Source organism: Salvelinus fontinalis, chromosome 35 (genome assembly GCF_029448725.1).
Source record: "Salvelinus fontinalis isolate EN_2023a chromosome 35, ASM2944872v1, whole genome shotgun sequence".
Taxonomy (NCBI): domain Eukaryota; kingdom Metazoa; phylum Chordata; class Actinopteri; order Salmoniformes; family Salmonidae; genus Salvelinus; species Salvelinus fontinalis.
In genome coordinates this window covers 39,379,720-39,403,170 of record NC_074699.1, presented here as the reverse complement: position 1 = coordinate 39,403,170, position 23,451 = coordinate 39,379,720, and the positions used below count along the sequence as shown (strand labels likewise).

The 23,451-nt window shown below is 37.5% G+C and overlaps 1 protein-coding gene across 4 annotated transcripts in view; it reads right to left on the bottom strand.

Moving 5' to 3' along the window:
* LOC129834842 (DIS3-like exonuclease 1) overlaps positions 1 to 23,451 on the bottom strand; it is a 50,798-nt gene that overhangs the window by 15,456 nt on the left and 11,891 nt on the right. For all 4 annotated transcript variants that reach the window (XM_055900157.1, XM_055900158.1, XM_055900159.1 and 1 more), the window contains 6 exons: positions 23,114 to 23,290; positions 22,510 to 22,679; positions 22,239 to 22,400; positions 6,954 to 7,213; positions 3,518 to 3,610; positions 2,961 to 3,115 (listed from right to left, as the gene is read on the bottom strand). In XM_055900157.1, coding sequence (XP_055756132.1) covers positions 2,961 to 3,115; positions 3,518 to 3,610; positions 6,954 to 7,213; positions 22,239 to 22,400; positions 22,510 to 22,679; positions 23,114 to 23,290 — 1,017 coding nt within the window. The remainder of the gene's footprint in view (positions 1 to 2,960; positions 3,116 to 3,517; positions 3,611 to 6,953; positions 7,214 to 22,238; positions 22,401 to 22,509; positions 22,680 to 23,113; positions 23,291 to 23,451) is intronic.

Below are 23,451 nucleotides of genomic sequence, written 5' to 3'. Positions count from 1 at the left end.
ATTAAAACATGATGGTACCTCTGTCTCCTCTCCATTCAGCAGTATTAAAACATGATGGTACCTAGTTCTGGGACCTCTGTCTCCTCTCCATTCAGCAGTATTAAAACATGATGGGTACCTAGTTCTGGGACCTCTGTCTCCTCTCCATTCAGCAGTATTAAAACATGATGGTACCTAGTTCTGGGACCTCTGTCTCCTCTCCATTCAGCAGTATTAAAACATGATGGGTACCTAGTTCTGGGACCTCTGTCTCCTCTTCATTCAGCAGTATTAAAACATGATGGTACCTAGTTCTGGGACCTCTGTCTCCTCTCCATTCAGCAGTATTAAAACATGATGGTACCTCTGTCTCCTCTCCATTCAGCAGTATTAAAACATGATGGTACCTCTGTCTCCTCTCCATTCAGCAGTATTAAAACATGATGGTACCTAGTTCTGGGACCTCTGTCTCCTCTCCATTCAGCAGTATTAAAACATGATGGGTACCTAGTTCTGGGACCTCTGTCTCCTCTCCATTCAGCAGTATTAAAACATGATGGTACCTAGTTCTGGGACCTCTGTCTCCTCTCCATTCAGCAGTATTAAAACATGATGGTACCTAGTTCTGGGACCTCTGTCTCCTCTCCATTCAGCAGTATTAAAACATGATGGTACCTAGTTCTGGGACCTCTGTCTCCTCTCCATTCAGCAGTATTAAAACATGATGGTACCTAGTTCTGGGACCTCTGTCTCCTCTCTATTCAGCAGTATTAAAACATGATGGGACCTCTGTCCCCTCTCCATTCAGCAGTATTAAAACATGATGGTACCTAGTTCTGGGACCTCTGTCTCCTCTCCATTCAGCAGTATTAAAACATGATGGTACCTCTGTCTCCTCTCCATTCAGCAGTATTAAAACATGATGGTACCTAGTTCTGGGACCTCTGCCTCCTCTCTATTCAGCAGTATTAAAACATGATGGTACCTCTGTCTCCTCTCCATTCAGCAGTATTAAAACATGATGGTACCTAGTTCTGGGACCTCTGTCTCCTCTCCATTCAGCAGTATTAAAACATGATGGGACCTCTGTCTCCTCTCCATTCAGCAGTATTAAAACATGATGGTACCTAGTTCTGGGACCTCTGCCTCCTCTCCGTTCAGCAGTATTAAAACATGATGGGTACCTAGTTCTGGGACCTCTGTCCCCTCTCCATTCAGCAGTATTAAAACATGATGGTACCTAGTTCTGGGACCTCTGTCTCCTCTCCATTCAGCAGTATTAAAACATGATGGGTACCTAGTTCTGGGACCTCTGTCTCCTCTCCATTCAGCAGTATTAAAACATGATGGTACCTAGTTCTGGGACCTCTGTCTCCTCTCCATTCAGCAGTATTAAAACATGATGGGTACCTAGTTCTGGGACCTCTGTCTCCTCTCCATTCAGCAGTATTAAAACATGATGGTACCTAGTTCTGGGACCTCTGTCTCCTCTCCATTCAGCAGTATTAAAACATGATGGGTACCTAGTTCTGGGACCTCTGTCTCCTCTCCATTCAGCAGTATTAAAACATGATGGTACCTAGTTCTGGGACCTCTGTCTCCTCTCCATTCAGCAGTATTAAAACATGATGGTACCTAGTTCTGGGACCTCTGTCTCCTCTCCATTCAGCAGTATTAAAACATGATGGGACCTCTGTCCCCTCTCCATTCAGCAGTATTAAAACATGATGGTACCTAGTTCTGGGACCTCTGTCTCCTCTCCATTCAGCAGTATTAAAACATGATGGTACCTAGTTCTGGGACCTCTGTCCCCTCTCCATTCAGCAGTATTAAAACATGATGGGACCTCTGCCTCCTCTCCATTCAGCAGTATTAAAACATGATGGTACCTAGTTCTGGGACCTCTGTCTCCTCTTCATTCAGCAGTATTAAAACATGATGGTACCTCTGTCTCCTCTCCATTCAGCAGTATTAAAACATGATGGTACCTCTGTCTCCTCTCCATTCAGCAGTATTAAAACATGATGGTACCTCTGTCTCCTCTCCATTCAGCAGTATTAAAACATGATGGTACCTCTGTCTCCTCTCCATTCAGCAGTATTAAAACATGATGGTACCTCTGTCTCCTCTCCATTCAGCAGTATTAAAACATGATGGTACCTAGTTCTGGGACCTCTGTCTCCTCTCCATTCAGCAGTATTAAAACATGATGGGTACCTAGTTCTGGGACCTCTGTCTCCTCTCTATTCAGCAGTATTAAAACATGATGGTACCTAGTTCTGGGACCTCTGCCTCCTCTCCATTCAGCAGTATTAAAACATGATGGGACCTCTGTCCCCTCTCCATTCAGCAGTATTAAAACATGATGGTACCTAGTTCTGGGACCTCTGTCTCCTCTCCGTTCAGCAGTATTAAAACATGATGGTACCTCTGTCTCCTCTCCATTCAGCAGTATTAAAACATGATGGGACCTCTGTCTCCTCTCTATTCAGCAGTATTAAAACATGATGGTACCTAGTTCTGGGACCTCTGTCTCCTCTCCATTCAGCAGTATTAAAACATGATGGGACCTCTGTCTCCTCTCCATTCAGCAGTATTAAAACATGATGGGACCTCTGTCTCCTCTCCATTCAGCAGTATTAAAACATGATGGTACCTAGTTCTGGGACCTCTGTCTCCTCTCCATTCAGCAGTATTAAAACATGATGGTACCTAGTTCTGGGACCTCTGTCGCCTCTCCATTCAGCAGTATTAAAACATGATGGGTACCTAGTTCTGGGACCTCTGTCTCCTCTCTATTCAGCAGTATTAAAACATGATGGGTACCTAGTTCTGGGACCTCTGTCTCCTCTCCATTCAGCAGTATTAAAACATGATGGTACCTAGTTCTGGGACCTCTGCCTCCTCTCCATTCAGCAGTATTAAAACATGATGGGACCTCTGTCCCCTCTCCATTCAGCAGTATTAAAACATGATGGTACCTAGTTCTGGGACCTCTGCCTCCTCTCCGTTGAGCAGAGCCTGGGCCAGTTCATAGTAAAGCTGGTAGGAGGATTGGATTAGTGTACGACCGTACCACACCTTGTTCACCGCCAGGGTCTGGGCATCCAGGTCCCACATGACGCTCATGGCATACCTGGACACACGGACACGCACAGAGAGACACACAGACACGCAGAGAGGGACACACGGACACGCACAGAGAGACACACGGACACGCACAGAGGGACACACGGACACGAACAGAGGGACACACGGACAGCTGTTAATGAGACAAGGACATACAGCCTCAGTCTACTGGATAGTTCCAACCAACGTTATGAGAGTGACCTAAGACTAAATGAGTCATCCTGATAAACTTCACTGAGGTTTACAGAGCAGAGGTCAGTGTGTTGTGGTGTCAGTAAGTGTTGTTCCTTCACCTGTCCACCCCTCCCAACAGAGGTCAGAGGTCAGTGTGATGTAGTGTTGATCTCTCACCTGTCCACCCCTCCCAACAGAGGTCAGAGGTCAATGTGATGTAGTGTTGATCTCTCACCTGTCCACCCCTCCCAGCAGAGAGCAGAGGTCTGCACTGAGGACAGCAGGCAGCATGTCATACCTGCGGTCGGCCAGGTAGTAGGTGGTGGCCCTGATGAGAACATGACAGGAGAAAGAGTTACTGGAGCTAACACAGTCACCAGCAGGGGGCGACTGACCCCACAACATCAGACCATACTGACTGTCAGACTGGGGGAGGGAGATGGACAGGAGGGACCTGCCAGAACTGTTGGGAAAGTGGGTATTCCAGGGTCACTTTAAGGGAGGAGTTATCCATGATTCACCAAATTATATTTTGAAAAAGGAAGCAAAATATTTTAAGCATATGTCTCCTCCATTTCCACTGAATGATGTTAACTGTAAGGATTTCTTTCCTAATAATACAAATAATAATGTAAAATGAACACATTTACAGGAAGACCTGTGTGAAGGCCAACTTACACAAGAGGAACTTTTTGAGGCATTAAAATCTTTTCAGTCTGGAAAACCCCCAGGGCTTGATGGTATACCAGTAGAGGGATATCAGACCTTTTCTGATGTACTCAAAGATCCATTATTAGCACTTTTTAATTACTCTTATACAAACGGTAGACTTTCAGGTACTCAACAAGAAGGTCTGATTTCATTACTACTAAAACAGGACCCAGGTGGGAAGTATAAAGATCCAGTCCATTTAAAACACTAGAGGCCTCTAACACTTCAATGTTGGGATGCGAAAATCCTTGCAAAATGCATAGCACATAGAATAAAAAAAGTTTTTACCAAATATTGTTCATCCTGATCAGACAGTTTTTTTTACATGGACGATATATTGGAGATAATATACGACAATTACTTGAAATAATTGAACATTATGAAACATCGAAAGATACCAGGTCTGGTCTACATAGCAGATTTTGAAAAGGCGTTTGATAAAGTACGACTAGAATTTATGGATTACTTTAATTTTCGTGACTCTCTTACACAATGGGTTAAAGTTATGTATAGCAACCCCAGATGTAAAATAGTAAATAATAGTTACTTCTCAGAAAATATAGAGCTTTTAAGAGGAGTAAAACAAGGCTGTCCGTTGTCTCCATATCTATTTATTATGGCCATTGAAATGCTAGCGATTAAAATGAGATCCAACAAGAACATCAAGGGGCTAGAAATCCAGGGGATAAAAACTAAAGTGTCAATGTATGTGGATGACTCTGGATCCCTGTACAGTCTCATTGAATATCTTGGTCACTTTTCTAGCCTCTCTGGATTAAAACCTAATCATGACAAGTGTACCATATTACGTATTGGATCGTTAAAAAAATAGTGTTTACACTACCTTGTAGTTTACCAATAAAATGGGCGGATGGTGAAGTAGACATACTTGATATTCACATCTCAAAAAATATAAATGAATTTACCACAATTAATTTCAATAGAAAGTTAGCAAAAATAGATGAGATTCTGCAACTATGGAGAGGTAAATACTTGTCTATTTATGGGAAAAATCACATTGATTAACTCGTTGGTCCGATCACAGTTTACTCACTAATGGTGCTGCCAACTCCGGACGACTCATTTTTTAAATCATATGAGCAAAAAATATTTCATTTTATTTGGAATGCTAAACCAGAAAACAATTAAATGTGCCTATTTATATAATGAATATGAGTTTGGGGGGCTAAAATTAAATTAAATATTAAAGCTTTAAACCTCTCACTAAAAGCTTCACTCATACATAAATTAAACCCAAAATGGTTCTTCAGTAGATTATTAAGAAAAGCTCGTCCTTTGTTCAAAAATGGCTTTTTTCGCCTTCATACAGATTACAACTTCTCCTTTCCGACTAATTGGAAAGGAAATGTTGTTTATAGTATGGCCCTTTCTTAAACAAGCCGTACAAAGCTGGTTACAATTTAAGTTTTAAAATATAGAACAAATATTGCAACAAATGTTATGGTTAACTCAAATGTACTGATGAATAAAAAAACATTCTTTATGGATTTTTTAAATAATTTTTTAAAACTGGTGTTATATTTATTAATGATATTGTGAATAGAAATGTAGGAGTTAAGTCACAAACGAAGTTATCGAATATATATGGGAATATCTGCTCAATCCAAACTTATAATGAACTGATTGCAGCACTACCACAAAAATGGAGGAGGCAAGTGGAAAAGGGGAGAAGGTAGGGAACTTGTTTGCCTGCCATATATTAAAGATACAAACTGGCTGAAAGGAACTGGCATAAATAGAAAAATATACCAGTTTCATTTGAGGACAGAAATGTTGCCAGCTGCGCCATACAGGTTGTAAAGTAAATAGGAAGAGATTTGTGACGTGCTGATTCCATGACACATGGTTTATGAACTGGTACAAAACACTACACTTGATTCAACACTTCAAGGTTTTCAATGTAAGTTATTGTATAGAATTCTTGCCACCAACAGAACGCTATGTATATATATATATGGGGCGTACAACAATCTCCGCTCTGTAGATTTTGCTGCGAAGAGACAGAATCACTAGATCATTGATTCTGGTATTGCTCCTATGTAGCTTGTTTCTGGTCACAGGTTCAGGAATGGTTAAATAAATCACAACATGCATTTAAAATGAACCTTAGAAATAGCAGTGTTGGGCGATCTGGACAGCCATAGTCAACAAATAATACAATAATACTGGTAGGAAAGGTTTTCATCTTTAGCTCATAATCTGTGGATACGATTAGAAAGGTTCAACATGTATGATAAAGCTTCACAGCACAATTGAAAAATATATGGCACCTTGAAATCAAATGAGGATGGTCTATGGTGATATGTGGGATGGGCTGAAAGTGGCTGAGGATTGGGATTGGCTGATGGTTGGGATTGGCTGAGGTTTGCGATTGGCTGAGGGTTGGGATTGGCTGAGGGTTGGGAGTGGCTGAGGGTTGGGATTGGCTGAGGGTTGGGATTGGCTGAGGGTTGGGATTGGCTGAGGGTTGGGATTGGCTGAGGGTTGGGATTGGCTGAGGGTTGGGATTGGCTGAGGGTTGGGAGTGCCTGAGGGTTGGGATTGGCTGAGGGTTGGGATTGGCTGAGGGTTGGGATTGGCTGAGGGTTGAGATTGGCTGAGGGTTGCGATTGGCTGAGGGTTGCGATTGGCTGAGGGTTGCGATTGGCTGAGGGTTGCGATTGGCTGAGGGTTGGGATTAAAGAGTTTGTTTGGTAATGTGTTATTGTTATGTGATTATTGTTATATTATTGGTATGCTTTATATCAAGCTACCGGGTATGTAAAACATATGTATATGTAGCAAAACATCTGTAAAAAAAACCCAGAAGATATATGTCCTCCGAAGAGGGGGGGGGGGGGGGTGGTGGAAGGGTTAATACATGTTTTTATTTGTTTAAATAGAGGGAGGACCTGGCCCATGCCTCACAGACACTCAAACACATTCCCTCTCCCTCTCACCTAGCGCGAGCCTCCAGGTCCGTCAGCGACCCCTCTTTCACAAAGTGTGTGACGTCAGCGATGTGAACGCCCAGCTCTAACCTCTGACCCCCCGGGCCAGGGGGGAGGCTGCGTATGGACAGGGTGTCGTCTACGTCCTCACAGCCCCGAGGGTCGATGCTGAACACCAGGTGGGTTTGTCTCAGATCCCGTCTGGTAATCACCTCAGCAGGGTCTACTGACCAGGGGCTCTCAGGGGAGGACACTGGCATCTCAGCCAGCTAGATACACACAAACAGATGAGCAGTGACGCATACATCAACATACAGAGACATGCAGACACACACACCAAGAAATATACATTTAAAAAATAAAAAGCCTCATTTCTACATAGGTACTCCGCTGCATCTACAGGGTCTCCCGGCAAGACACGTTTATGGAGGTAAACACAACCATTTACATCTTAGTGCAAAGACTGACTTTACTAGAACCTACCTGGATACAGTTCTCTATGAGGATGGTGTATTATACTATAACTGGATACAGTTCTCTATGAGGATGGTATATTATACTATAACTGGATACAGTTCTCTATGAGGATGGTATATTATACTATAACCTACCTGGATACAGTTCTCTATGAGGATGGTATATTATACTATAACTGGATACAGATCTCTATGAGGATGGTATATTATACTATAACCTACCTGGATACAGTTCTCTATGGGGATGGTATATTATACTATAACCTACCTGGATACAGTTCTCTATGAGGATGGTATATTATACTATAACTGGATACAGTTCTCTATGAGGATGGTATATTATACTATAACCTACCTGGATACAGTTCTCTATGAGGATGGTATATTATACTATAACTGGATACAGATCTCTATGAGGATGGTATATTATACTATAACTGGATACAGTTCTCTATGAGGATGGTGTATTATACTATAACTGGATACAGTTCTCTATGAGGATGGTATATTATACTATAACTGGATATATATCTCGATGAGGATGGTATATTATATTATAACCTACCTGGATACAGATCTCTATGAGGATGGTATATTATACTATAACTGGATACAGTTCTCTATGAGGATGGTATATTATACTAGAACCTACCTGGATACAGTTTTCTATGAGGATGGTATATTATACTATAACTGGATACAGTTCTCTATGAGGATGGTGTATTATACTATAACTGGATACAGTTCTCTATGAGGATGGTGTATTATACTATAACTGGATACGGTTCTCTATGAGGATGGTATATTATACTATAACCTACCTGGATACAGTTCTCTATGAGGATGGTATATTATACTATAACCTACCTGGATACAGTTCTCTATGGGGATGGTATATTATACTAGAACCTACCTGGATACAGTTCTCTATGGGGATGGTATATTATACTATAACCTACCTGGATACAGTTCTCTATGAGGATGGTATATTATACTATAACTGGATACAGATCTCTATGAGGATGGTATATTATACTATAACTGGATACAGTTCTCTATGAGGATGGTATATTATACTATAACCTACCTGGATACAGTTCTCTATGAGGATGGTATATTATACTCTAACTGGATACAGTTCTCTATGAGGATGGTATATTATACTATAACTGGATACAGATCTCTATGAGGATGGTATATTATACTATAACTGGATACAGTTCTCTATGAGGATGGTATTTATACTATAACTGGATATAGATCTCGATGAGGATGGTGTATTATACTATAACTGGATACAGTTCTCTATGAGGATGGTATATTATACTATAACTGGATATAGATCTCGATGAGGATGGTATATTATATTATAACCTACCTGGATACAGTTCTCTATGAGGATGGTATATTATACTATAACTGGATACAGTTCTCTATGAGGATGGTATATTATACTATAACTGGATACAGTTCTCTATGAGGATGGTATATTATACTATAACTGGATACAGTTCTCTATGAGGATGGTATATTATACTATAACTGGATATAGATCTCGATGAGGATGGTTTATTATATTATAACCTACCTGGATACAGTTCTCTATGAGGATGGTATATTATACTATAACTGGATACAGTTCTCTATGAGGATGGTGTATTATACTATAACCTACCTGGATACAGTTCTCTATGAGGATGGTATATTATACTATAACCTACCTGGATACAGTTCTCTATGAGGATGGTGTATTATACTATAACCTACCTGGATACAGTTCTCTATGAGGATGGTATATTATACTATAACCTACCTGGATACAGTTCTCTATGAGGATGGTATATTATACTATAACTGGATACAGTTCTCTATGAGGATGGTATATTATACTATAACCTACCTGGATACAGTTCTCTATGAGGATGGTATATTATACTATAACCTACCTGGATACAGTTCTCTATGAGGATGGTATATTATACTATAACTGGATACAGTTCTCTATGAGGATGGTATATTATACTATAACTGGATACAGTTCTCTATGAGGATGGTATTATATACTATAACTGGATACAGATCTCTATGAGGATGGTATATTATACTATAACTGGATACAGTTCTCTATGAGGATGGTATATTATACTAGAACCTACCTGGATACAGTTCTCTATGAGGATGGTGTATTATACTATAACCTACCTGGATACAGTTCTCTATGAGGATGGTATATTATACTATAACTGACCTGGATACAGTTCTCTATGAGGATGGTATATTATACTATAACTGGATACAGATCTCTATGAGGATGGTATATTATACTATAACTGGATACAGATCTCTATGAGGATGGTGTATTATACTATAACTGGATACGGTTCTCTATGAGGATGGTATATTATACTATAACTGGATACAGTTCTCTATGAGGATGGTATATTATACTATAACCTACCTGGATACAGTTCTCTATGAGGATGGTATATTATACTATAACCTACCTGGATACAGTTCTCTATGAGGATGGTATATTATACTATAACCTACCTGGATACAGTTCTCTATGAGGATGGTATATTATACTATAACCTACCTGGATACAGTTCTCTATGAGGATGGTATATTATACTATAACTGGATACAGTTCTCTATGAGGATGGTGTATTATACTATAACTGGATACAGTTCTCTATGAGGATGGTATATTATACTATAACTGGATACAGTTCTCTATGAGGATGGTGTATTATACTATAACTGGATACAGTTCTCTATGAGGATGGTATATTATACTATAACTGGATACAGTTCTCTATGAGGATGGTATATTATACTATAACTGGATACAGTTCTCTATGGGGACGGTATATTACACTATAACTGGATACAGTTCTCTATGAGGATGGTATATTATACTATAACTGGATACAGATATCTATGAGGATGGTATATTATACTATAACTGGATACAGTTCTCTATGAGGATGGTATATTATACTCTAACTGGATACAGTTCTCTATGAGGATGGTGTATTATACTATAACTGGATACAGTTCTCTATGAGGATGGTATATTATACTATAACTGGATACAGTTCTCTATGAGGATGGTATATTATACTATAACTGGATACAGTTCTCTATGAGGATGGTATATTATACTATAACTGGATACAGTTCTCTATGAGGATGGTATATTATACTATAACTGGATATAGATCTCTATGAGGATGGTGTATTATACTATAACCTACCTGGATACAGTTCTCTATGAGGATGGTATATTATACTATAACCTACCTGGATACAGTTCTCTATGAGGATGGTATATTATACTATAACTGGATACAGATCTCTATGAGGATGGTATATTATACTATAACTGGATACAGTTCTCTATGAGGATGGTATATTATACTATAACTGGATACAGTTCTCTATGAGGATGGTATATTATACTATAACTGGATACAGTTCTCTATGAGGATGGTATATTATACTATAACCTACCTGGATACAGTTCTCTATGAGGATGTTATATTATACTATAACCCGATACAGTTCTCTATGAGGATGGTATATTATACTATAACCTACCTGGATACAGTTCTCTATGAGGATGTTATATTATACTATAACTGGATACAGTTCTCTATGAGGATGGTATATTATACTATAACTGGATACAGTTCTCTATGAGGATGTTATATTATACTATAACTGGATACAGTTCTCTATGAGGATGGTATAATATACTATAACCTACCTGGATACAGTTCTCTATGAGGATGGTATATTATACTATAACTGGATACAGTTCTCTATGAGGATGGTATATTATAACCTACCTGGATACAGTTCTCTATGAGGATGGTATATTATACTATAACTGGATACAGTTCTCTATGAGGATGGTATATTATACTATAACTGGATACAGTTCTCTATGAGGATGGTATATTATACTAACTGGATACAGTTCTCTATGAGGATGGTATATTATACTATAACTGGATACAGTTCTCTATGAGGATGGTATATTATACTATAACTGGATAGAGTTCTCTATGAGGATGGTATATTATACTATAACTGGATACAGATCTCTATGAGGATGGTATATTATAACCTACCTGGATACAGTTCTCTATGAGGATGGTATATTATACTATAACTGGATAGAGTTCTCTATGAGGATGGTATATTATACTATAACCTAACTGGATACAGTTCTCTATGGGGATGGTATATTATACTATAACTGGATACAGTTCTCTATGGGGATGGTATATTATACTATAACTGGATACAGTTCTCTATGAAGATGGTATATTATACTATAACTGGATACAGTTCTCTATGGGGATGGTATATTATACTATAACTGGATACAGTTCTCTATGAAGATGGTATATTATACTATAACTGGATACAGTTCTCTATGAGGATGGTATATTATACTATAACTGGATAGAGATCTCTATGAGGATGGTATATTATACTATAACTGGATATAGATCTCTATGAGGATGGTGTATTATACTATAACCTACCTGGATACAGTTCTCTATGAGGATGGTATATTATACTATAACCTACCTGGATACAGTTCTCTATGAGGATGGTATATTATACTAGAACCTACCTGGATACAGTTCTCTATGAGGATGGTATATTATACTATATCTGGATACAGTTCTCTATGAGGATGGTATATTACACTATAACTGGATACAGTTCTCTATGAGGATGGTATATTATACTAGAACTGGATACAGTTCTCTATGAGGATGGTATATTATACTATAACTGGATACAGATCTCTATGAGGATGGTATATTATACTATAACTGAATACAGTTCTCTATGAGGATGGTATATTATACTATAACTGGATACAGTTCTCTATGAGGATGGTATATTATACTATAACTTCATACAGATCTCTATGAGGATGGTATATTATACTATAACTGGATACAGTTCTCTATGAGGATGGTATATTATACTATAACTGGATACAGTTCTCTATGAGGATGGTATATTATACTATAACTGGATACAGATCTCTATGAGGATGGTATATTATACTATAACTGGATACAGATCTCTATGAGGATGGTATATTATACTATAACTGGATACAGTTCTCTATGAGGATGGTATATTATACTATAACTGGATACAGTTCTCTATGAGGATGGTATATTATACTTTAACTGACCTGCGCCTCAGAGAAAGGAGGTACGTGGATACAGATCTCTATGAGGATGGTATATTTTACTATAACTGGATACAGTTCTCTATGAGGATGGTATATTATACTATAACTGGATACAGTTCTCTATGAGGATGGTATATTATACTATAACTGGATACAGTTCTCTATGAGGATGGTATATTATACTATAACTGGATACAGATCTCTATGAGGATGGTATATTATACTATAACTGGATACAGTTCTCTATGAGGATGGTATATTATACTATAACTGGATACAGTTCTCTATGAGGATGGTATATTATACTATAACTGGATACAGTTCTCTATGAGGATGGTATATTATACTATAACTGGATACAGTTCTCTATGAGGATGGTATATCATACTATAACTGACCTGGATACAGTTCTCTATGAGGATGGTATATTATACTATAACTGACCTGGATACAGTTCTCTATGAGGATGGTATATTATACTATAACTGGATACAGTTCTCTATGAGGATGGTATATTATACTATAACTGGATACAGATCTCTATGAGGATGGTGTATTATACTATAACTGGATACAGATCTCTATGAGGATGGTATATTATACTATAACTGGATACAGATCTCTATGAGGATGGTGTATTATACTATAACTGGATACAGTTCTCTATGAGGATGGTATATTATACTAAAACTGGATACAGTTCTCTATGAGGATGGTATATTATACTATAACTGACCTGGATACAGTTCTCTATGAGGATGGTATATTATACTATAACTGGATACAGATCTCTATGAGGATGGTGTATTATACTATAACTGGATACAGTTCTCTATGAGGATGGTATATTATACTATAACTGGATACAGATCTCTATGAGGATGGTATATTATACTAAAACTGGATACAGTTCTCTATGAGGATGGTATATTATACTATAACTGACCTGCGCCTCAGAGAAAGGAGGTAAGTGGATACAGATCTCTATGAGGACGGTATATTATACTATAACTGGATACAGTTCTCTATGAGGATGGTATATTATACTATAACTGGATACAGTTCTCTATGAGGATGGTATATTATACTATAACTGGATACAGTTCTCTATGAGGATGGTATATTATACTATAACTGGATACAGTTCTCTATGAGGATGGTATATTATACTATAACTGGATACAGATCTCTATGAGGATGGTATATTATACTATAACTGGATAGAGATCTCTATGAGGATGGTATATTATACTATAACTGGATATAGATCTCTATGAGGATGGTGTATTATACTATAACCTACCTGGATACAGTTCTCTATGAGGATGGTATATTATACTATAACCTACCTGGATACAGTTCTCTATGAGGATGGTATATTATACTATAACTGGATACAGATCTCTATGAGGATGGTATATTATACTATAACCTACCTGGATACAGTTCTCTATGAGGATGGTATATTATACTATAACCGACCTGGATACAGTTCTCTATGAGGATGGTATATTATACTATAACTGGATACAGATCTCTATGAGGATGGTATATTATACTATAACTGGATACAGTTCTCTATGAGGATGGTATATTATACTATAACTGGATACAGTTCTCTATGAGGATGGTATATTATACTATAACTGGATACAGATCTCTATGGGGATGGTATATTATACTATAACTGGATACAGTTCTCTATGGGGATGGTATATTATACTATAACTGGATACAGTTCTCTATGAGGATGGTATATTATACTATAACTGACCTGGATACAGTTCTCTATGAGGATGGTGTATTATACTATAACTGACCTGGATACAGTTCTCTATGAGGATGGTATATTATACTATAACTGGATACAGATCTCTATGAGGATGGTATATTATACTATAACTGGATACAGTTCTCTATGAGGATGGTATATTATACTATAACTGGATACAGTTCTCTATGAGGATGGTATATTATACTATAACTGAACTGCGCCTCAGAGAAAGGAGGTACGTGGATACAGATCTCTATGAGGATGGTATATTATACTATAACTGGATACAGTTCTCTATGAGGATTGTATATTATACTATAACTGGATACAGTTCTCTATGAGGATGGTATATTATACTATAACTGGATACAGTTCTCTATGAGGATGGTATATTATACTATAACTGGATACAGTTCTCTATGAGGATGGTATATTATACTATAACTGGATACAGATCTCTATGAGGATGGTATATTATACTATAACCTACCTGGATACAGTTCTCTATGAGGATGGTATATTATACTATAACTGGATACAGTTCTCTATGAGGATGGTATATTATACTATAACTGGATACAGATCTCTATGAGGATGGTATATTATACTATAACTGGATAGAGATCTCTATGAGGATGGTATATTATACTATAACTGGATATAGATCTCTATGAGGATGGTGTATTATACTATAACCTACCTGGATACAGTTCTCTATGAGGATGGTATATTATACTACAACCTACCTGGATACAGTTCTCTATGAGCATGGTATATTATACTATAACTGGATACAGATCTCTATGAGGATGGTATATTATACTATAACCTACCTGGATACAGTTCTCTATGAGGATGGTATATTATACTATAACTGGATACAGATCTCTATGAGGATGGTATATTATACTATAACCTACCTGGATACAGTTCTCTATGAGGATGGTATATTATACTATAACTGGATACAGTTCTCTATGAGGATGGTATATTATACTATAACTGGATACAGATCTCTATGAGGATGGTATATTATACTATAACTGGATACAGTTCTCTATGGGGACGGTATATTATACTATAACTGGATACAGTTCTCTATGAGGATGGTATATTATACTATAACTGGATACAGTTCTCTATGAGGATGGTATATTATACTATAACTGGATACAGTTCTCTATGAGGATGGTATATTATACTATAACTGGATACAGTTCTCTATGAGGATGGTATATTATACTATAACCTACCTGGATACAGTTCTCTGAGGATGGTATATTATACTAGAACCTACCTGGATACAGTTCTCTATGAGGATGGTATATTATACTATAACTGGATACAGTTCTCTATGAGGATGGTATATTATACTATAACTGGATACAGTTCTCTATGAGGATGGTGTATTATACTATAACTGGATACAGTTCTCTATGAGGATGGTATATTATACTCTAACTGGATACAGTTCTCTATGAGGATGGTATATTATACTATAACTGGATACAGTTCTCTATGAGGATGGTATATTATACTATAACTGACCTGCGCCTCAGAGAAAGGAGGTACGTGGATACAGTTCTCTATGAGGATGGTATATTATACTATAACTGGATACAGTTCTCTATGAGGATGGTGTATTATACTATAACTGGATACAGTTCTCTATGAGGATGGTATATTATACTCTAACTGGATACAGTTCTCTATGAGGATGGTATATTATACTATAACTGGATACAGTTCTCTATGAGGATGGTATATTATACTATAACTGACCTGCGCCTCAGAGAAAGGAGGTACGTGGATACAGTTCCCTATGAGGATGGTGTATTATACTATAACTGGATACAGTTCTCTATGAGGATGGTATATTATACTATAACTGGATGCAGTTCTCTATGAGGATGGTATATTATACTATAACTGGATACAGTTCTCTATGAGGATGGTATATTATACTATAACTGGATAGAGTTCTCTATGAGGATGGTATATTATACTATAACCTAACTGGATACAGTTCTCTATGGGGATGGTATATTATACTATAACTGGATACAGTTCTCTATGGGGATGGTATATTATACTATAACTGGATACAGTTCTCTATGAAGATGGTATATTATACTATAACTGGATACAGTTCTCTATGGGGATGGTATATTATACTATAACTGGATACAGTTCTCTATGAAGATGGTATATTATACTATAACTGGATACAGTTCTCTATGAGGATGGTATATTATACTATAACTGGATAGAGATCTCTATGAGGATGGTATATTATACTATAACTGGATATAGATCTCTATGAGGATGGTGTATTATATTATAACCTACCTGGATACAGTTCTCTATGAGGATGGTATATTATACTATAACCTACCTGGATACAGTTCTCTATGAGGATGGTATATTATACTAGAACCTACCTGGATACAGTTCTCTATGAGGATGGTATATTATACTATATCTGGATACAGTTCTCTATGAGGATGGTATATTACACTATAACTGGATACAGTTCTCTATGAGGATGGTATATTATACTAGAACTGGATACAGTTCTCTATGAGGATGGTATATTATACTATAACTGGATACAGATCTCTATGAGGATGGTATATTATACTATAACTGAATACAGTTCTCTATGAGGATGGTATATTATACTATAACTGGATACAGTTCTCTATGAGGATGGTATATTATACTATAACAGGATACAGATCTCTATGAGGATGGTATATTATACTATAACTGGATACAGTTCTCTATGAGGATGGTATATTATACTATAACTGGATACAGTTCTCTATGAGGATGGTATATTATGCTATAACTGGATACAGATCTCTATGAGGATGGTATATTATACTATAACTGGATACAGTTCTCTATGAGGATGGTATATTATACTATAACTGGATACAGTTCTCTATGAGGATGGTATATTATACTATAACTGGATACAGATCTCTATGAGGATGGTATATTATACTATAACTGGATACAGTTCTCTATGAGGATGGTATATTATACTATAACTGGATACAGATCTCTATGAGGATGGTATATTATACTATAACTGGATACAGTTCTCTATGAGGATGGTATATTATACTATAACTGGATACAGTTCTCTATGAGGATGGTATATTATACTTTAACTGACCTGCGCCTCAGAGAAAGGAGGTACGTGGATACAGATCTCTATGAGGATGGTATATTTTACTATAACTGGATACAGTTCTCTATGAGGATGGTATATTATACTATAACTGGATACAGTTCTCTATGAGGATGGTATATTATACTATAACTGGATACAGTTCTCTATGAGGATGGTATATTATACTATAACTGGATACAGATCTCTATGAGGATGGTATATTATACTATAACTGGATACAGTTCTCTATGAGGATGGTATATTATACTATAACTGGATACAGTTCTCTATGAGGATGGTATATTATACTATAACTGGATACAGATCTCTATGAGGATGGTATATTATACTATAACTGGATACAGTTCTCTATGAGGATGGTATATTATACTATAACTGGATATAGTTCTCTATGAGGATGGTATATTACACTATAACTGGATACAGTTCTCTATGAGGATGGTATATTATACTATAACTGGATACAGTTCTCTATGAGGATGGTATATTATACTATAACCTACCTGGACACAGTTCTCTATGAGGATGGTATATTATACTATAACTGGATACAGTTCTCTATGAGGATGGTATATTATACTATAACTGGATACAGTTCTCTATGAGGATGGTATATTATACTATAACTGGATACAGTTCTCTATGAGGATGGTATATTATACTATAACTGGATACAGATCTCTATGAGGATGGTATATTATACTAAAACTGGATACAGTTCTCTATGAGGATGGTATATTATACTATAACTGACCTGCGCCTCAGAGAAAGGAGGTAAGTGGATACAGATCTCTATGAGGACGGTATATTATACTATAACTGGATACAGTTCTCTATGAGGATGGTATATTATACTATAACTGGATACAGTTCTCTATGAGGATGGTATATTATACTATAACTGGATACAGTTCTCTATGAGGATGGTATATTATACTATAACTGGATACAGTTCTCTATGAGGATGGTATATTATACTATAACTGGATAGAGATCTCTATGAGGATGGTATATTATACTATAACTGGATATAGATCTCTATGAGGATGGTGTATTATACTATAACCTACCTGGATACAGTTCTCTATGAGGATGGTATATTATACTATAACCTACCTGGATACAGTTCTCTATGAGGATGGTATATTATACTATAACTGGATACAGATCTCTATGAGGATGGTATATTATACTATAACCTACCTGGATACAGTTCTCTATGAGGATGGTATATTATACTATAACCTACCTGGATACAGTTCTCTATGAGGATGGTATATTATACTATAACTGGATACAGTTCTCTATGAGGATGGTATATTATACTATAACTGGATACAGTTCTCTATGAGGATGGTATATTATACTATAACTGGATACAGTTCTCTATGAGGATGGTATATTATACTATAACTGGATATAGATCTCTATGAGGATGGTATATTATACTATAACTGGATACAGATCTCTATGAGGATGGTATATTATACTATAACCTACCTGGATACAGTTCTCTATGAGGATGGTATATTATACTATAACCTACCTGGATACAGTTCTCTATGAGGATGGTATATTATACTATAACTGGATACAGATCTCTATGAGGATGGTATATTATACTATAACCTACCTGGATACAGTTCTCTATGAGGATGGTATATTATACTATAACTGGATACAGTTCTCTATGAGGATGGTATATTATACTATAACTGGATACAGATCTCTATGGGGATGGTATATTATACTATAACTGGATACAGTTCTCTATGGGGATGGTATATTATACTATAACTGGATACAGTTCTCTATGAGGATGGTATATTATACTATAACTGACCTGGATACAGTTCTCTATGAGGATGGTGTATTATACTATAACTGACCTGGATGCAGTTCTCTATGAGGATGGTATATTATACTATAACTGGATACAGATCTCTATGAGGATGGTATATTATACTATAACTGGATACAGTTCTCTATGAGGATGGTATATTATACTATAACTGGATACAGTTCTCTATGAGGATGGTATATTATACTATAACTGAACTGCGCCTCAGAGAAAGGAGGTACGTGGATACAGATCTCTATGAGGATGGTATATTATACTATAACTGGATACAGTTCTCTATGAGGATGGTATATTATACTCTAACTGGATACAGTTCTCTATGAGGATGGTATATTATACTATAACTGACCTGCGCCTCAGAGACAGGAGGTACGTGGATACAGTTCTCTATGAGGATGGTATATTATACTATAACTGGATACAGTTCTCTATGAGGATGGTGTATTATACTATAACTGGATACAGTTCTCTATGAGGATGGTATATTATACTCTAACTGGATACAGTTCTCTATGAGGATGGTATATTATACTATAACTGGATACAGTTCTCTATGAGGATGGTATATTATACTATAACTGACCTGCGCCTCAGAGAAAGGAGGTACGTGGATACAGTTCCCTATGAGGATGGTGTATTATACTATAACTGGATGCAGTTCTCTATGAGGATGGTATATTATACTATAACTGGATACAGTTCTCTATGAGGATGGTATATTATACTATAACCTACCTGGATACAGTTCTCTATGAGGATGGTATATTATACTATAACTGGATACAGATCTCTATGAGGATGGTATATTATACTATAACTGGATACAGTTCTCTATGAGGATGGTATATTATACTATAACTGGATACAGATCTCTATGAGGATGGTATATTATACTATAACTGGATAGAGATCTCTATGAGGATGGTATATTATACTATAACTGGATATAGATCTCTATGAGGATGGTGTATTATACTATAACCTACCTGGATACAGTTCTCTATGAGGATGGTATATTATACTATAACCGACCTGGATACAGTTCTCTATGAGGATGGTATATTATACTATAACCTACCTGGATACAGTTCTCTATGAGGATGGTATATTATACTATAACTGGATACAGTTCTCTATGAGGATGGTATATTATACTATAACTGGATACAGTTCTCTATGAGGATGGTATATTATACTATAACCTACCTGGATACAGTTCTCTATGAGGATGGTATATTATACTATAACTGGATACAGTTCTCTATGAGGATGGTATATTATACTATAACTGGATACAGATCTCTATGAGGATGGTATATTATACTATAACTGGATACAGTTCTCTATGGGGATGGTATATTATACTATAACTGGATACAGTTCTCTATGAGGATGGTATATTATACTATAACTGGATACAGTTCTCTATGAGGATGGTATATTATACTATAACTGGATACAGTTCTCTATGAGGATGGTATATTATACTATAACTGGATACAGATCTCTATGAGGATGGTATATTATACTATAACTGGATACAGTTCTCTATGAGGATGGTATATTATACTATAACTGGATACAGTTCTCTATGAGGATGGTATATTATACTATAACCTACCTGGATACAGTTCTCTATGAGGATGGTATATTATACTATAACCTACCTGGATACAGTTCTCTATGAGGATGGTATATTATACTATAACCTACCTGGATACAGTTCTCTATGAGGATGGTATATTATACTAGAACCTACCTGGATACAGTTCTCTATGAGGATGGTATATTATACTATAACTGGATACAGTTCTCTATGAGGATGGTATATTATACTATAACCTACCTGGATACAGTTCTCTATGAGGATGGTATATTATACTATAACCTACCTGGATACAGTTCTCTATGAGGATGGTATATTATACTATAACTGGATACAGTTCTCTATGAGGATGGTGTATTATACTATAACTGGATACAGTTCTCTATGAGGATGGTATATTATACTCTAACTGGATACAGTTCTCTATGAGGATGGTATATTATACTATAACCTACCTGGATGCAGTTCTCTATGAGGATGGTATATTATACTATAACTGGATACAGTTCTCTATGAGGATGGTATATTATACTATAACTGGATACAGTTCTCTATGAGGATGGTATATTATACTATAACTGACCTGCGCCTCAGAGAAAGGAGGTACGTGGATACAGTTCTCTATGAGGATGGTATATTATACTATAATTGACCTGCGCCTCAGAGAAAGGAGGTACGTGGATACAGTTCCCTATGAGGATGGTGTATTATACTATAACTGGATACAGTTCTCTATGAGGATGGTATATTATACTATAACTGGATACAGTTCTCTATGAGGATGGTATATTATACTATAACTGGATACAGTTCTCTATGGGGATGGTATATTATACTATAACCTACCTGGATACAGTTCTCTATGAGGATGGTATATTATACTATAACTGGATACAGTTCTCTATGAGGATGGTATATTATACTATAACCTACCTGGATACAGTTCTCTATGAGGATGGTATATTATACTATAACTGGATACAGTTCTCTATGAGGATGGTATATTATACTATAACTGACCTGGATACAGTTCTCTATGAGGATGGTATATTATACTATAACTGGATACAGTTCTCTATGAGGATGTTATATTATACTATAACTGGATACAGTTCTCTATGAGGATGGTATATTATACTATAACTGACCTGCGCCTCAGAGAAAGGAGGTACGTGGATACAGTTCTCTATGAGGATGGTTTGGACCTCCGTCTCCAGCTCCCCAGCCCGGCCCAGAACCCTGACACTGTGTCCGTTAGGGTAGAGGGAGGTGCTGTCCCACGAGTCCAGACGCACTATCACCCGGTGATCCTGGAGAGATGGGGGAAATGACAGGCTTCATGTCCTTTCAACGGTCAGAGACTTAAAGCAAGCTCACCTGATTCAACCACTCTACTAATCATCAAGTCCTTGGTCTGACCTGTAGTTTGTCAGCCTGTTGGGTGCTGATTCGGATCTTGGGGATGCGTTGGTCCCAGGGCGTGGCCAGGATACGCTGGGAGTTCCTGCTCTGGGATTGGGTCTCCTCCTTGGGGGGAAAGGTCACGACATAGTCCCTCCAGTTCCTCTGAAGGATCCCTACCACACGACCTGGAGGGAGGAGGGAGGGGGTGAGAGAGGTAGGGAGGGAAATAGAGGGAGGGGAGAGAGAGGGAGAAGATAGAGAGAGGGAGAAGGAGGGAGAAGAGAGAGAGGGGGAGAGAGAGGGGGAGAGAAAGGGAGAAGGAGCGAGAAGGAGGGAGAAGAGAGAAGAGGGAGAAGAGAGAGAGTAGGGAGAGAGAGGGAGAAGGATGGAGAAGAGAGAGGAGGTGGAAAGAGAGGGGGAGAGAAGAGAGAGGAGGGGAATAAATGATATGTTACATTAATGTTATTTTAGTCTTTATACTGTATGTACTGTCTAGTATCTCATCCATTCAGTCTAGGGAAGACAGAGGTCAGACATTAGGTCAGTAGTGTGTGTGTGTGTGTGTGTGTGTGTGTGTGTGTGTGTGTGTGTGTGCGTGCGTGCGTGCGTGCGTGCATACCTGTGGCCATGGGTTGGCTCTGTGTCTCGTCTCCCTTCTCCTCCCCCTGTCCCTCCGTCAGGGCCGTGGTTCTCCCCCTCCACTCCCCCTTCGGCAACAGCTCCACGGCAACCATATCGCCGTGCACCGCCCGGTTCCGATTCTTCCCCCCACACAGCAGCACATCAGTGTTCAGCTCTGGGAGAGGATGTACAGTGAGCTCCAACAGTATTGGGACAGTGACACTGTTTGTTGTGTTGTTTTGGCTCTGTCCTCCAGCACTTTGGATTTGAAATTATTCAACGATGATGAGGTTAACGTGCAGACTGGCAGCTTTCATTTAAGGGGATTTTCATCTA